Below are 15,529 nucleotides of genomic sequence, written 5' to 3'. Positions count from 1 at the left end.
TAGTGTGATGAAAACAATGTCGTTGGAAATAGAAAACGATTTAATACGTATGAATAATCAATTATGTGATTTTTCTGCAGATGGAAGATTTTTAGCGATTGCGTATCAAACGAATTTAATTATTAAAAGTAGTAAAACGTTTACAACTATTCATTCATTTATATTTACAGACATAATTGAGGTTAGTGTGAGCTTTTAAATCAACTATGAATAGGTATTATTTAATTTTTGCAAAAATTTAATACTATAAAATGTTAATTATGTTAGTAAATAAAGTGTTTTACAACAATTCAATTGTCTTTCATTCTATGAAAGTTTATAGAGTGGTCTAGAAATAGTGAGTACATTTTATGTGCAAACATAAAAAAAGCTATTATTCAAGTATTTTCTATTCATTATCCTGAGTGGAAATATAAACTCATCGAAGGTAGTGCCGGTTTAGAAAGTGTTAATTGGTCTCCTGATAGTAGACACATTTTAACATTGTCAGATTTTAATGTAAGTAAATAAACTTATACATTAAACTGCTATTAAATAAATTTATATTTGTATATATTAAAACAATTAAACTGATTAGATACAGATATCTGTATGGTCTTTGGAAAATCGGAATGTAACTCATATTCAAAATGTGAAGTCTTCTTTTCACAAATTGCAGTATAGTTCAAATGGCAATGAATTGGCAGTAATAGTTTCTAATGAAGGCAAAGATAGTATAGAAATTTATAAAACTGATACTTGGAAATTAAGTAAAGTGAGTAGTCCAATGTAATTAAAATCTATAATCTAGATTAAGTAAACATTTTATTATTTTAATACAAATATTTTATAAATTTTTTAATTTTTCAATCTCTATATTGTGTATTTTAACAGCATGATCAGATCCACAGCTTGCTAATTGTAGAGTACATGAATATTCTTTCTGTGGCCGAAATTTAAGCCTTTTTACAGTTAAATGATGTGCTTCGGAAGAATTATATACTATACATTTTTGCCATGCAAAATTATTCGTAAACAGTTGCAACTTTTGTATTTCTATATAACCTGTTTCAAATCCTATTGCTAAAATATAAGTATGTTCAGAAATACTCTGTGGAGAAAACGAAAGTGCTGTAACAGAATTTTCTACATGCAAATTTGTAGTTGGAACAATTTTGTTATCTGTAAAGTTTGGATTCCAAACTCCAATTTTTCCATCTCTGGAACCAGTTGCAAAAAAACATGAATCGTGTGTCCATGAACAGCACCATATTATACGAGTATGAAGACTATCTTTTTTCAAACTAACTGCTATTAAGGTGTATGCATCACCATTGCATTCAAACAATGACCACTTTCTATCTCTAGATACAGATACAAGGTATCTGTCATTTGGTGAAAATTCCATTTGTGTCACAGTTAATTGGTGAGATGTAAGTTTCTGAATTTGTGTCCAAGTATTCGTGTTCCATAATAATATTGAAGAATGTTCTGGTGAAGTTGATTTACATGCAGTTGCCAATAATGAACCATCGTGTTTTGCAGCTATAGAAAATATTTCATACCCATGACCATAAAGTTTTTGTAATTCTGGCCATAATGTATTTTGCATTAATTCTTCCTCTGTTGGAGGAATATAATCCTCATTTTTAAAATCATCAGATATCGCTTCTTTTACTTTAATATTATCATTAAATATTGCTTTATTTGTTAATCCAAGAGCAGGTACTGATGCACTGTCAGCTATTGTATTTTGAAAGTCATCGACAATAGCAATTTTCATTAAATAATTCTTAAATGTTATTGGAGCTGTAAATATACGTACAACCTTTTCTTCTGCTCCTGAAGCAAACATGTATGGAGTTAACATAACTAAACAAGATATATCATATCCATGAACTTGCGGACGTCCAATTTCATGCCAAAATTCTATTGTCTTATTTTTCCATGGTGCATGAATTCGTGTTGTTTGATCTGCACTTGTAGAAATGAGAAACCTGTAATGCAGATGTGTATATTGAAAATATTTCTGCAAATCAAGTATTATAATTTTTTGTACAAACCTTCCCTTGGGATCCCAACAAAGATCAACTACTTCAGCAAAGTGACCACTCGGTATAGATTTTGGGATCCAATTTCTTACATTGTCCAAGTATTCCCAAATATGGAATGACCCTTGATATCCATGTGCCAATATATTTAATCCATTTCCACTGAATTTGCAACCATAAAAACCCAATGAATTACCACCAACTTCACCCACTCTTACTTTTTCAGACCAAATTCCAGTTATTTCATCTGGCTCCCATATAATCATGGATTTATCTAATGAACTAGATAGTAATCTTAAGATTCTATTTTTATCGCTCAGTTGCAATGGGTACCAATGTACACCATAAATCCAGCCTTCATGACCATGAAGAACAGATTCCAAAGTAATATTATACTTTGTATCATTAACTACAAATACTTGTTCTTTCTGATGCAATTCATCATTCAAGGGTTTCGTAACATTTACAGAAATTTTCCATAATCGTATCATAGCATCCTGAGAACCAGTTGCAAGTAAAATGCAATTATTTGTATCATAATTGAAATCCATACAACGTACCCAATCTTTATGTCCAATTAAAACTTGGATCTTCACAAAATGTAACTCTTTTATAGCATCAGACTTTGTCACATATAACTCAATTATTGAACTTTCTGTTGCAATGGCTAAAAGTGGCACATTTGTACTTGGCAAATTAGAAAAAGAAGCGTCTATTGGTAGTTTTCTTTTAAACGTAAGTGTCTGAAAACACTTTATAATGCCACATCTATCTCTGCACAATAATTTTAAATCTCCTTTAATCGATCCAATGCATATCAATAACATGGGAAAGGTTTTGTCATTATGAAGCTCATGATTAGAAAGATACAAAGAATTACTAAATGTGATGATATTATCAATTTGAATGACAGAAGTACATTCAAAGCATTTCTTTAATTTGCTCCAAATAATAGCAGTTCCATCTACTGAACTCGATAATAATTCAAATTCACTTTCTAAATTTCTTTGTTTAATCCATCGAACCGTATTAACGCGTTCTTTATGTCGGTGAAGCGTATTTATTACTTTCCCGATTTTTGAGATAGAGGGATCATATATTGCAACTGCATGACATGTTGCAAAACAAATAAGACCATTTCGTCCCCAATCAGCTGAATGTGGAATCCGATTACAAGCACACGATATATAAGATGTTGACATATTTTTCTATTATGTACCATATACAATTGATTATCAAGCATTAATCTAACCTCAAAAAACTTCAGTAATTACATGTACGAATTATACAATATACACAGATATGTACACCTACATTTAAAAAATGAAATCTTTTCTGTTAAAGTTACTAGATCTTGATTCGATACAAATTTGTTCTGTAAAATTTGGATTATCTCTACTTGTATTAGTTTGATTATGTCAATTTATTTTTAATTAACAACTTCGTATTTTTGTAAATAATATTTGTGAAATAAATTATGTTTCTATTTTAATAAAATAATTAATTTTGATAGGAGTAGCTTTCATTTTTAATTATAATTTCTAGAAATTAATATGCGGACGTTTAAACAGTATTGATGGAATATGTTGGTCACCGAATAGCGAACTGTTATGTATTTGGTGTTCGTTTGGCGGTGAGACAAAGTTAATTATTTATTCAAGTATATTGGAGAGAGATATTGGAGTTTTCTGTCCTACACGAACTATAGATTTATCTAAAATAGTATACAATTATCAGAATGAATTAAAAGGTATCGAAAATGTAACATGGATGCCTAGTGGACAGTTGTTGGCTATAACTGGATTTAATGAAATGGTACACTTATATTTTAATAAATCAGAAAATTGTAATCGAAAATCAGATATATTTTAGGTACAACTGTACATAATTGTAAACTTAAATAAAATTATAATTATAAAATCTAAAATAAATGTACCGTAATTAAAAATTTAGATAATTTTTAATGAAAAAGATTGTAAAAAATATTTTGATCATCTAGTACATCGTAATCATAACCGTAATTATTTTCATTTTGACTCCTTAAAATAAATAAATAATCTGATTATATTTTTATTTTTATTTAAATTTATATACAGATTATACTGCTAAATCACGTGACATGGAAACCACTTTTGCAATTGTATCTTGACCCAGTAATTAAAGAGAATTATTTAAACAAAGTATATGAAGAACGTATAATTCACCCGAAACTTTCTTCTGCAAAGAATACAAGTTCATATAATAAGCATATTTGTAAGTAATATCTTGGAAATAAGAATTTATATAAGAACCACTAATTTAAGAAAATAAATTTTTACAGTGGAAGAAAAATCCGAACGTCCAATAAACATAAAGATTGGTAAAAAAAACGATATTGACATATTGTCAATTGCTAAATTCAATATTTTAGAATTTAGTTCGTGTGGACAGTATTTGGCCATAAAGCATCAGCTTTATCCTACAACATTATGGATATGGAATATTATTGAAGACTATCTTGATTATTTACTTCTCGAAAATAGTATCGTAGGTGGGTATTTCAATATCTTGTTTATTTAGACTTTAAATAATATTTTTTAAAAAATGTATTACATTTTACTTGGCATTTCTATTCAGCTATAAATTGGAATCCTATACGTGCTCATCTGTTAATATTTTGCGAATGCGCGCACATGTTTGAATGGACGCCACATAATGCGACCTGTATACCAACTCCTCGAAATATTATAGTATTAAATGCTCGATGGCATTCTCAAGGAAATCTTTTACTTCTTTGTGGTTATAATAAGGCGATTATTTATGAACTGGAAAAGAAATCATAACAAACATTTTAATGAATTGAGGTTTAAATAAATGTCAATATTACTTTAAGTAAGAAATGGAAGTCCTTTGAGATTATTTGTATAAAAACCACCTTTGTATTTATTTTATTTGTTCATTCTAATACAATATTGATGAAAATAATAAAATTGTATATGATTATTAGATGTGAGAACATTTAAATGCAAAAAGATTCCGTCATTTAAAAAAATATGATAAAAAACTTGCAAGAATCAGTTGCTATAAATAGCCCTCTAGTGGTAAATTAGAGAGGTAACTTGAGATTCGTTCATGTGTTTTCATCTGTCATCACTAGTTGCACGTTATTGTTCCTTAACCTTAATTTTCTTAAAATATTGGAAGATATACAGTGTTCTTGCCCTAAGTGTTCATTCCTCGGAATCAAGAAGTTGTATTTGTCGAAAAAGGATAACGATTTTTTTTTGTGTTTTATCACTCATTTCAAACGTAGAAAAAAATAGCAAGTGGAGGACGAAGAGAGTCTGAGTCGAGGTAGTGGCAATATTCGTGTGAGACAATGACGTTCTTATTTACATTCACATTTATCGTTAGCTACAAATGAATTCCAGAGTCTGATAATCTCACAAAATGACATGCACACGAGAGCGGTTCAGAACGTGTATTCTGCCACTTCTGTAGCATTTTAATGGTCATGCGAAAAACAAATATATCGCACGCTTGCTACAAAAGAGACAACGCAAAAGAGAGCACCTTGTGAATCGCGACCATAAAGTAATCTACATTATTATTCATCATTTAAATCTCTAGAAACTTTTTGTTTACTCGATCTTTTAATAAAGTAAATAAAATATTGTATTATGTCAATTACATACATGGCAGGTGTAATATTATTTTGAATTTTATTGAGTACCTATTTTTGTAATTCACTAGCAACAATTATGAAGAATGATAAGTTATTAGGTTATTATATAAGTAAATGTCTAGGCTATGTCATATTTAGTTTTGTTTTAATCAGAAAAATATTCGAAAATATTAAAAAAATGTTATATAAAAATGCTCTTAGTATTGTTTCACACGGATATTTGATCCCAAATTGTATTACACAAAGAAAGTCTTCCCTATTAATAGGGATACAATTTTTGTATTTAATGTGAAGTCCTTTTGCACACTTCAGGTGGGAATACTATGATTACAAATATTTTGTAAATAGACTTATTCAACAATTGTTCATTTTTAATTTTCAATAATGGACCATAATAGCATTCAATTAATGGAAGACATTAGACTAGAAAGAAAAAATGCAGGAAAGTGTGTCACGTAAGTTGAAAATTCAAACTATCCTATATTAAAATAAAAACAATGGAGTTAATTATTTAGAAGTTTGACTTATCCACTTATTTCAATGATTTTGAGATATGTTGTAGAAAACAAGATTTGAAACCATTTTTTCATCTACATATGTATGTTGGTTGACTTTAATTTTTTATAAATATTTTTAAAATTCTGTTGATACTAATACAGTACTAGCAAAAGTATTTTGTGAATACCTTGGAAACTAAGGCTGACTGCCATGTGCATATAAAGGAAAACATTGTTCCAAATCTTGTCCTCTATATCATTAAACAATCATTCAAATCACTGAGTAGTCTAACCTTCTAAATAATTACTTATTTTATAATATTGTTTGTTATTAAAAATATGTATTTATATCTAACAGAAATGTATCAGGAAAAACTAAAAGTAAAAGCGAAAGTCCTTTTTCAACAAAACTTAAAGTAGAAATGCAAACTTTAAGAATATCTGAAGAATCTGAACGACAGCTTTATGATACTTTAAAACATATTTATGGTTCTGTATGTATTATCAACACGAATTTGTATACTTTTATTTTCTAAAATATGTTATTAGTAGATAAAGTAATATTTTTACAGAGTTTTAAACTTTCTGACGCATCAGAATTTGAAAATAAAAAGTCAAACTTAGATAAACAATATTGGATGGAAAGAGGCAACTTAGTTATTAAAGGAATAGTTGATTATTCGTCCAAAGATACTACACCTAAAATTCAAGAACAAATTATTAGACAATTTGCAACATCCAAACTTGAAAGTTATGGGTGAATATTAACATAAATATGCATGAAATTTTAATAATTTAATGTAAATTATAAACAATTATATTAATTTTAGTTTTCATCAATCACACTGCATTGAAGCATTAATACATACAAAAGGCGACATAGGAAAAACTTTAGAAGTTTTATTCTATAAATATTATGGGCTCCAAAATATTCGAAGAAATCAAATATCTGATGATGTTGATACGACAGATTTATTAGAAAGACGATATGAAGAAAAAGAGGCACTTGAATCTATTTATGGAGATATGTTTATTGAAAAAATAAAAAATCAAATTTGGATTGTCCAAGTTAAGTTAAATTATTTAGTAAGAAATGATGTAATAGAACAAGAAATACAAAAAATTAAGCTACAACAAGAAAAAGAAAAAGAAAAAGCAGTTTGTAGATTATTTATTCACAAAAAATGTAGATTTGGAAATAAATGTAGATTTTTACATCAACAACCACAAGCATTAAGAATGCCTGAAAGAGAGGATCCGCATTTTACATTGGAAATAAGATTTCCTGAAGGTATTCTACATAAAATCATTTAAATTATACATCTGATATATAAATTATTAATAATATTCATTTGAAGAATACTTTTCTTATATTTCATTAGGTTGTAAATACCCATACGAACCACCATATTTCTACTTTTATAAGAATGATGGTACATTTCCAAGTATAAACTGTTTAAGAATAGGAAGAAAATTACACAATGAAGCACAGGTATTATCTGAAGATGGCACTCCTTCTATTTTTTCTATAATATCCCTTTTGGAGAATGAATATGAAATAAAAGAATATTTAAAAGTGAATAAAGAACATTTTTTGGATCAAAATGAACTACTTTTTCCAAAACTACCAGTTTCTAATGATGAAATGGATACAGTTACACATCATGAATTGGGATCTATTGACAGAAAAAATAGAGACAACATTACGTGGGAAGAAATATTAAAAGCAGATGATCTAATTTATGAAAATTTCAAAGAAAAACAAAAAAGTCCTAAATATAAACAAATGAACAAAATTAGAAGAAAATTACCTGCATGGGCTAAAATAGATAATATTTTAAAAACAGTACATGAAAATCAAGTTACTATAATTTCAGGTGAAACAGGATGTGGTAAAAGTACACAGGTAAATAAAATTATTGATGTTGTATGAGTTTTAATTTTAGTTTAACAAAACTCTGAACATGATATATATTTTAGGTACCACAATTTTTGTTAGATGATTGGATTCTTAATAGATCTGAATCAAAAGAACATATTAACATAATATGTACACAACCTCGAAGAATAAGTGCAGTAGGAGTAGCAAAAAGAGTTGCAGCAGAGAGAAATGAACGTATAGGTGACACAATAGGATATCAAATACGATTAGAGAGTAAAATATCTAATAAAACTAGATTAACATTTTGTACAATTGGCATTTTGTTACAAAGATTATCTATGAATCCAGACTTGACCGATGTGACTCATATTATTGTGGACGAAGTTCATGAAAGAAGTGCAGAAAGGTGAGATGTATATTATATTAACTTGTTTATCTTTATTTAAGTATTATCATTTCTCATCTAGTGACTTCCTATTGATGCTATTGAAGGAATTGTTACCTAAAAGATCAAACCTGAAAGTTATACTTATGAGTGCAACACTTAAAGCTGAAGCTTTCTCCGCATACTTTAGAGAAGCTCCTATTTTATCTATTCCAGGAAAAACATTCCCTGTAGAACAAATCTTTTTGGAAGACATATTTGAGAGAATAAATTATGTACTCGAAGAAAATTCGAAATTTACGCGCAAAGTTAAGGGTGATTGGGAGCAGTTGCAAATAGATTTAGAAATTGCAGAAGTAGAAGGTGCTCATGCTGCTGTAGTTAAAGAATCAATTCAGGATGAGAATTTAACGTTACCACAAATTGTTAGTAGATATCAAGGCTACAGTAAACAAACACAGAAAAATTTGTATATCATGGATCATGAAAATATTAATTTTGAACTTATAGAAGTAATATTAGAATGGATTATTTTTGGAGACCATAATTATCCAAAATCTGGTTCCATTTTAGTAAGTATTTTTGTTTTTCGTAATTCAATGAAATTATATATTAATTACCTTACAATTTTAGGTATTTTTACCAGGGCTTGCTGAAATTATTACACTGAAAAATCAATTAATTGGCAATGCTTATCTTTCGCCAAATAGAGGAAGGTTTATTATTGTACCATTACATTCAACTTTATCTAACGAACAGCAAAATTTGGTTTTTCAGGACACTGGAGAAATTAGAAAAATAGTGCTCAGCACAAATTTAGCTGAAACCTCTATTACTATAGATGATTGTGTTTTTGTAATTGATAGTGGAAAAATGAAGGAGACTAGATTCAATTCAAACCAAAACTTGGAAAGTTTAGAAACATGTTGGGTGTCGCAAGCAAATGCATTGCAGAGAAAAGGTCGTGCTGGACGTGTAATGTCTGGAGTGTGCATTCATTTATATACCTCATATAAGTATGTATAATTTGTTAAACATTGAATTAATACATTACACTCTATAACAATAGAAACTGGTTATTCTTTATTAAAATTTTTCACTTTTTCAGATTTAAATACCATTTTTTGGCACAACCGGTACCTGAAATATTAAGGATTCCTTTAGAACCATTACTTTTACGTATTCAACTTTTACATAAAGGAAGGAAAGTAGACACATTCAATAGTATTTTAGGTAATAACACAAATTATGTAGTAAAGTTAATTTTACTTTATCCTTTTCATACAAAATACTTATTCTAATTCCATTTTTAGGTAAAATGTTAGAACCACCTACAGACGAAAATATTTATAATGCAATTAAACGTCTACAAGATGTTGGTGCATTTACTTCTGAACAAATCTTGACTCCATTAGGCCATCATCTCGCTGCACTGCCCGTAAACGTACGAATCGGAAAATTAATACTATTTGGAGCAATCTTTTGCTGCCTTGATTCCGCTCTTACCATTGCAGCTTGTTTGTCTCATAAAAATCCATTTATCATACCTTTTGAGAAGAGACAGAAAATAGATGCTAAGAAAGAATTCTTTACAGCTAATTCCGATCACTTAACTATTCTTAAAGCATATAAGGTAAATGTATAAATATGAATATGTGTTGTAACATGAAAAAAATATTGATATGTTTTGTATTTGTTTCATAGAAATGGTTAAAAGCAATTGCGCAGAGTAATTACACAGGACTTGTTTTTGCTAATGAAAACTGTTTATCCATGCGCACATTATATACTTTAGCGGATATTAAGTATCAATTCTTAGAATTATTAGTTTCAATTGGATTTGTTCCTATTAATTTGCCCAAACGGCAACCGAATATTGATAAAATTTTGAAGATTACTGGACACGAACTAAACATCAACAATGATAATTACAAACTTCTTCAAGGTTTACTTTGTGCTGCTCTTTATCCTAATGTTGTGAAAGTGTTTACACCAGAAAAATCTTTTAAAGTACAATCTCTTGGAGCAATTCCAATACAACCTAAGGCAGAAGAACTTAGATTTCAAATAAAGAATGGTGGTTTTGTTAGCATTCATCCGTCCTCTGTTAATTTCCATGTGGGTTATTTCTCCAGTCCATATTTAGTATTTCAAGAAAAAATTAAAACGAGTAAAGTGTTCATTAAGGAAATTTCAATGGTACCAATTCTATTATTGATTTTGTTTTCTGGTTATGAATTGAATATAGAATTGCATAATGGACTATCTATTGTATCATTAGAAGATGGTTGGATTTTGTTTAGTGTTGAATCACATAGGGTAAGCTTATTAATCCTTTACAAATATTGAATAAAAAATTTTAATTATAGTTTTAAAAATACTTTAATCTTGTTTAGGTGGGTCAACTTTTACAAAGAATGAAAATAGAATTGGTTAAATTATTAGAACAAAAAATGGAAGATCCTCTTTTAAATCTCTTAAATCATCAAAATGGAAAAAAAATTATACAAACAATTGTGAATGTAATAACAAGAGAATAGAATATAATATATTTTAAACTTCTAATATACTAGTATTGAATTTTTTTAAATCCTATCATCATTGATAAATTATTCTATAAAAAGTAAGTGTACAGTATGTAATTAGCAAATAATATAAAAAATCAATTTTTTTAATCGAAAGATTGAATAAAAATCATCTACCTTTATATTTGAGAGTTTTATTTTTTAACAAATTATTTTGTAACAACAATAAATATTTTACTGCAAGATTTATTATTGTTAGTACTACTTTCTTCCATTATTAAAAGTAATCTTTAAAAATAAATCATGAAAGAATATGATTACCAAAAAAAGCATAACCATAGTACCTATAGCAATTTATATAATTCGTGATGTGCTGCAATACACGTGGTAATTCTAGATAAATAATATGTTTATTTAAAATTTATATATAATTATTATATAAGAATAAAAGAGATATATCTTAAAATAAAAATTTCTGTTAAATATTATTATTATTAAACATTGCGATTTAAAGGAAGTATATTAAAACTACAATGGAAGCAGATGAGGTTATAATAGAAAATGTTATTTCAAATGACAAATATAATGAACGAATTTTAAATGTTAAAGAAAATAATAGTGCATTAGGTGTTGTTAAAAATTTATCGACGCCCGAAGAAAGTATAACAAATAATGTTTTTGAACCTAGTCATACTACGGATGACTATGAAATAATTTTGATCGACAATGAAAAAGATAATACAAATGAACAACAAGAATCTTTTACAATAGTGAATCACGATAAAAAATTTATTAGTAATGATGATAATGAGCAGAGTATAAGTAAAGATTTGTTAGTTAAAAACATAAAACTGAAGGATGACGATATTTGTATTGTACATGAGAACAATATAGCATTGTCAGTAAAATGTAAGGATATAAAATATATTTTTCATAAATGTTATATCTATGATCTTTAATTAAAAGATATTGAATTATATTAATCAATTTTAACAGCAAGCAACAAACTATGTTCTCTCTCTAATATTGCTATAGAATATGGAAATTCTGATTCAGAAACAGAAAGCAGTTCTGACCTCAATAAACATGAGAATGATGAAACTGCTATTTTAAAAGAGGTAGAAATGCAATTTTATAGATCAAACAAAGGAGCGTTGTCAAGTGAAGAAAGTGATAGTGAAGATGATTCCACTACTAGCAATGATTCTTCAGTAATAGTTGAATCAAATGAATCAGATAGTGATGACAGTACAAATAAGTAAGCCATTTATTTTCTTGAAATTTTATGTCTATTACATTAAACTTTAGATTAATTTTCTTATACTTTCAGGAAAGGTAAAGAAAATAACACAAAAGAACGAAAAGGTAATGAAATGAAAAATGAATTAGATGATTTACCACGTATTGGAGATTTAAATATTAGTGTACCTGAAGTACTGTGTGATCCACTAGGCGAGGTATCTAGAAATTCTAAGTTAATGGTTTAGTATTGCTAAATATATTTTGTATTGGTAGAGTATAGATTAATATAATGGAATAAATACAAATATTAGGTTGCATGGATGGTTGAACAATTAGTAGTTGTACGGCCAAAGCCTGAGAAACCCACATTAAATTTAGATACAGTTCTATTTGTTGAAAGAGGACAAAGAGCATTAGGTAAAATATTTGATGTGTTTGGGCAAGTGAATGAACCACATTATTGTGTGAGATTTAATAGCTCAGAACACATTCAAGCATGTGATATTAAAGTGGGAATGAATGTTTACTTTTGTCCAAATACAGAATACACATCTTTAGTTTTCTTACATGAATTAATGAAGTAAGTCTAAATATAGTTTACCTAATGAACTAAACATGTAATGCTTTTAATGACTTATAATTAATACAGAATTAAAGGTATTGATGCAACAGCAGATGAACCTCCAGAATTTTCTGATGACGAAGAAGAACGAACTTATTATGAAAAATTAAAAGCAAAGCAAATAAGCAATACGAATGAAACTGATATACCATTTAAACGAAAACGTACTTTGAGTAAGTTTCTTATGCAGTACCAATATTTAGCATTGAGTATACATGGTATTCATACTTTTAGGCCCCACTACTGGTTGGCAATCGAATCACCCATGGAATAGAAATACACAAAGACACAGAAAAGCATATTATTCACGAGGAGGGCAGAGACAATTTTCTTCCATGCAGACTGTTAATCAATCACAAAATTTATGGGCACATTCTTATCAAAATAATTGTTCATCAATTCCAAGAGGTTTGCATCCAGGAAGTAATGAACAATATGAATATGGAATGTATCCAACTACATTACAATCAACACAATATGTAAATCCCAATGTAAATAGTATTAATCAGAATTTTTATAGTTTGCAGAATTATTATAATGAAGATGGTGCAGCTATGCCTTTAAATCCTAGAATTCCCTTCAATACATCTCCAAGAATTCATCCAGGACATTTATCCTTTCAAAATCGCCCAAATGTATCCTCAAATTTAAGATTTCGAAATACCAATATGTTTTGGCAACCACAAATACCACAGTCTCTTACAAGAATGAACGTTCCATGGGTATCCTTACCACCACCACCACCACCACCACCACCACCACCATTATCACCACCAGCACCACCACCACCACTACCACTACCACTACCACTACCACCACCATCATCCTCATCACCACCTCTTCCTCCTCCATCATCTTCATTGCCTTCATCATCAGGAACAAATTGAACATTAATAACATGATAAATTAATTTTGTAAGAATATATATATATATATATATATAAGAATAATTTGATGTTTATTCATTATGTATTTTTTAATACATGTAAGTATAATTATATAAATACTACACTAAAAATATAATATAAATACTTGTGTGTGTATAACAAAAAATACAAATAATGTTGTGTACATCAAATTTTCAATTGAAAATTTTTATGTTATATGTCATTAAAGAATGATGAATTTAGTGTATATGTATCTATATTCCTTACTAGCAAAATATATTTAGAAGTATAACAATTAATACATTATTTATTTATAAATAAACTCTAATTAATTCTTGGAATTAAAATTTTTTTCATTTTGAAGTACTAATATTCTTTAAAAATATCTCTTTAAAAGTATTCATGTCTGGTTGCTGCAATTGCTGTTCAGTAATTGCAATGTCATCATTTATTGCTTTAATTAATTCCTCTGAAATGGTAAAAAGATAATTTAATAAAAAGAAATCAAAATATTTAAACATTTTTATAGAAATATATATGTATTTACCTTTAGAAGTAAAACATTTTTGTGAACGTATATAACCCACAAAAATTACTTCAATTTGTTTTCCATAAAAATCATTTTCAAATTTATGAAGTAAATGTACTTCCTATAATAATAATGTATTGATAATGTAAACCTTATTTAATTTGCATAAAGTATTAAATGTTAAAATATAATATTAGTGTCAAAATATTATGTTAAATAATCTATAATACATTATATATTTGAATTCATACTATTGTTTTCTTTTCATTTTTGTAAAATGGATTCCAGCCAATGCTCGCAACCATCTTATGAATTTCTCCATCTATAGAAGCCCATCCATAATAAACTCCAGTATCAAAATCTTTAGGTAAAGCATTAACTACTTTATCTTCAAAATTTGCTGTGAACAATTAAAATTGTTGCTTAATTACACAAAACATTTCTAAATGTTTGTACATTACTACTTTATTTAAGTGGTTGAAGTGTTTATTTAATGTTTTTAAACATAATTTAAAAAACTTTACTTTTATATACTTCCATATTACTTGTAGATATTACATTAAAGATCAAATATGTAATACTGTATTTAAATATTTATAATTATTTTTGCCAATATCTATATACTAAATCAATTGCTAGTTTCAAATAAGAATTTAGATTATTTTCTTAAGTATCGATAAATTTAAGATTATTTATTATCAACAAAGTTCTTGTTGATAAATTTTATACTCCACTAATCAAACTTTAAATTTTGAGACCTACCTGTTGGTATACCTAAATCCTTGGAACCTCTACCAAAACCTTTGACAACTAATCCCTTCAAACAATATGGTAAGTTTTTGTTAGACATAATATATCCTTAGTGCGACATTAGATTTACGACTACAATGCACTATCAGTTATGGAAAGATAAGATGTTTTCCTGCAATCACATAGCAATTGGCTGAAGTTGCTCTTATATTATCAAGTGGAGGGAGAATCTTTAGGTCTTGTCCGCGTATAGTTCCTTCTTTACTATTCTTATTTTAGCCAATGGCATGAAAGCGGAGTCAGGGCGATAGCAGAGATCCTGGCATCCCTACTGGATAATGAAATGGTATAGCCATTTACCAGTGAACTATTTTTGAAATTAATTTTGTCGTATATAGATGTAATGTCCTCAACGATAATACGTTTAAGTTTGTAAAGTTCAAAATTTCAACTACCCTTATAGTTTAATAATATTTTTCAAGTTTCATTTATTCTCTGACCGTACTATGCAATACC

General features: G+C 28.0%; 5 protein-coding genes across 8 annotated transcripts; 3 read left to right on the top strand and 2 right to left on the bottom strand.

The window, feature by feature from the left end:
- Positions 1 to 16: 16 nt before the first annotated feature.
- Positions 17 to 4,988, top strand: LOC143146858 (WD repeat-containing protein WRAP73). Its single transcript, XM_076311561.1, has 7 exons — positions 17 to 181; positions 316 to 498; positions 578 to 754; positions 3,576 to 3,845; positions 4,127 to 4,283; positions 4,351 to 4,560; positions 4,647 to 4,988. Exons 1-7 carry the CDS (start codon positions 17 to 19, stop codon positions 4,850 to 4,852), a joined length of 1,368 nt encoding a protein of 455 aa, XP_076167676.1. The 3' UTR covers positions 4,853 to 4,988.
- Positions 768 to 3,735, bottom strand: Elp2 (elongator complex protein 2). Its single transcript, XM_076311548.1, has 2 exons — positions 2,043 to 3,735; positions 768 to 1,976 (listed from the first exon to the last, which is right to left on the bottom strand). The coding sequence occupies exons 1-2, from the start codon at positions 3,230 to 3,232 to the stop codon at positions 827 to 829; spliced, it is 2,340 nt and encodes a 779-aa protein (XP_076167663.1). The 5' UTR covers positions 3,233 to 3,735; the 3' UTR covers positions 768 to 826.
- Positions 4,989 to 5,153: 165 nt separating the features above from the next.
- Positions 5,154 to 11,027, top strand: LOC143149152 (putative ATP-dependent RNA helicase DHX57). Of its 4 annotated transcripts, none has more exons than XM_076316305.1 (14): positions 5,154 to 5,363; positions 5,441 to 5,603; positions 6,007 to 6,149; positions 6,550 to 6,685; positions 6,764 to 6,948; positions 7,022 to 7,482; positions 7,574 to 8,097; positions 8,172 to 8,479; positions 8,541 to 9,030; positions 9,092 to 9,474; positions 9,567 to 9,691; positions 9,772 to 10,091; positions 10,163 to 10,777; positions 10,855 to 11,027. In XM_076316305.1, exons 3-14 carry the CDS (start codon positions 6,079 to 6,081, stop codon positions 10,996 to 10,998), a joined length of 3,762 nt encoding a protein of 1,253 aa, XP_076172420.1. In that variant the 5' UTR covers positions 5,154 to 5,363; positions 5,441 to 5,603; positions 6,007 to 6,078; the 3' UTR covers positions 10,999 to 11,027. The 4 variants fall into 4 exon arrangements, with proteins under 4 accessions (XP_076172420.1, XP_076172431.1, XP_076172412.1 ...); XM_076316316.1 differs by having other exon boundaries at positions 5,424 to 5,603; XM_076316297.1 differs by lacking the exon at positions 5,441 to 5,603.
- A 383-nt stretch (positions 11,028 to 11,410) lies between these two features.
- On the top strand, positions 11,411 to 13,895 carry LOC143154264 (uncharacterized). Its single transcript, XM_076326222.1, has 6 exons — positions 11,411 to 11,892; positions 11,980 to 12,241; positions 12,314 to 12,440; positions 12,537 to 12,805; positions 12,875 to 13,020; positions 13,082 to 13,895. The coding sequence occupies exons 1-6, from the start codon at positions 11,517 to 11,519 to the stop codon at positions 13,732 to 13,734; spliced, it is 1,833 nt and encodes a 610-aa protein (XP_076182337.1). The 5' UTR covers positions 11,411 to 11,516; the 3' UTR covers positions 13,735 to 13,895.
- On the bottom strand, positions 13,889 to 15,296 carry Rfk (Riboflavin kinase). Its single transcript, XM_076326312.1, has 4 exons — positions 15,026 to 15,296; positions 14,515 to 14,663; positions 14,282 to 14,384; positions 13,889 to 14,203 (listed from the first exon to the last, which is right to left on the bottom strand). The coding sequence occupies exons 1-4, from the start codon at positions 15,111 to 15,113 to the stop codon at positions 14,088 to 14,090; spliced, it is 456 nt and encodes a 151-aa protein (XP_076182427.1). The 5' UTR covers positions 15,114 to 15,296; the 3' UTR covers positions 13,889 to 14,087.
- Between the last annotated feature and the right edge of the window lie 233 nt (positions 15,297 to 15,529).

Source organism: Ptiloglossa arizonensis, chromosome 1, assembly GCF_051014685.1.
Source record: "Ptiloglossa arizonensis isolate GNS036 chromosome 1, iyPtiAriz1_principal, whole genome shotgun sequence".
NCBI lineage: Eukaryota > Metazoa > Arthropoda > Insecta > Hymenoptera > Colletidae > Ptiloglossa > Ptiloglossa arizonensis.
The sequence above is the reverse complement of the archived record's forward strand: the minus strand, read 5'-3'. Positions and strand labels throughout refer to the sequence as shown.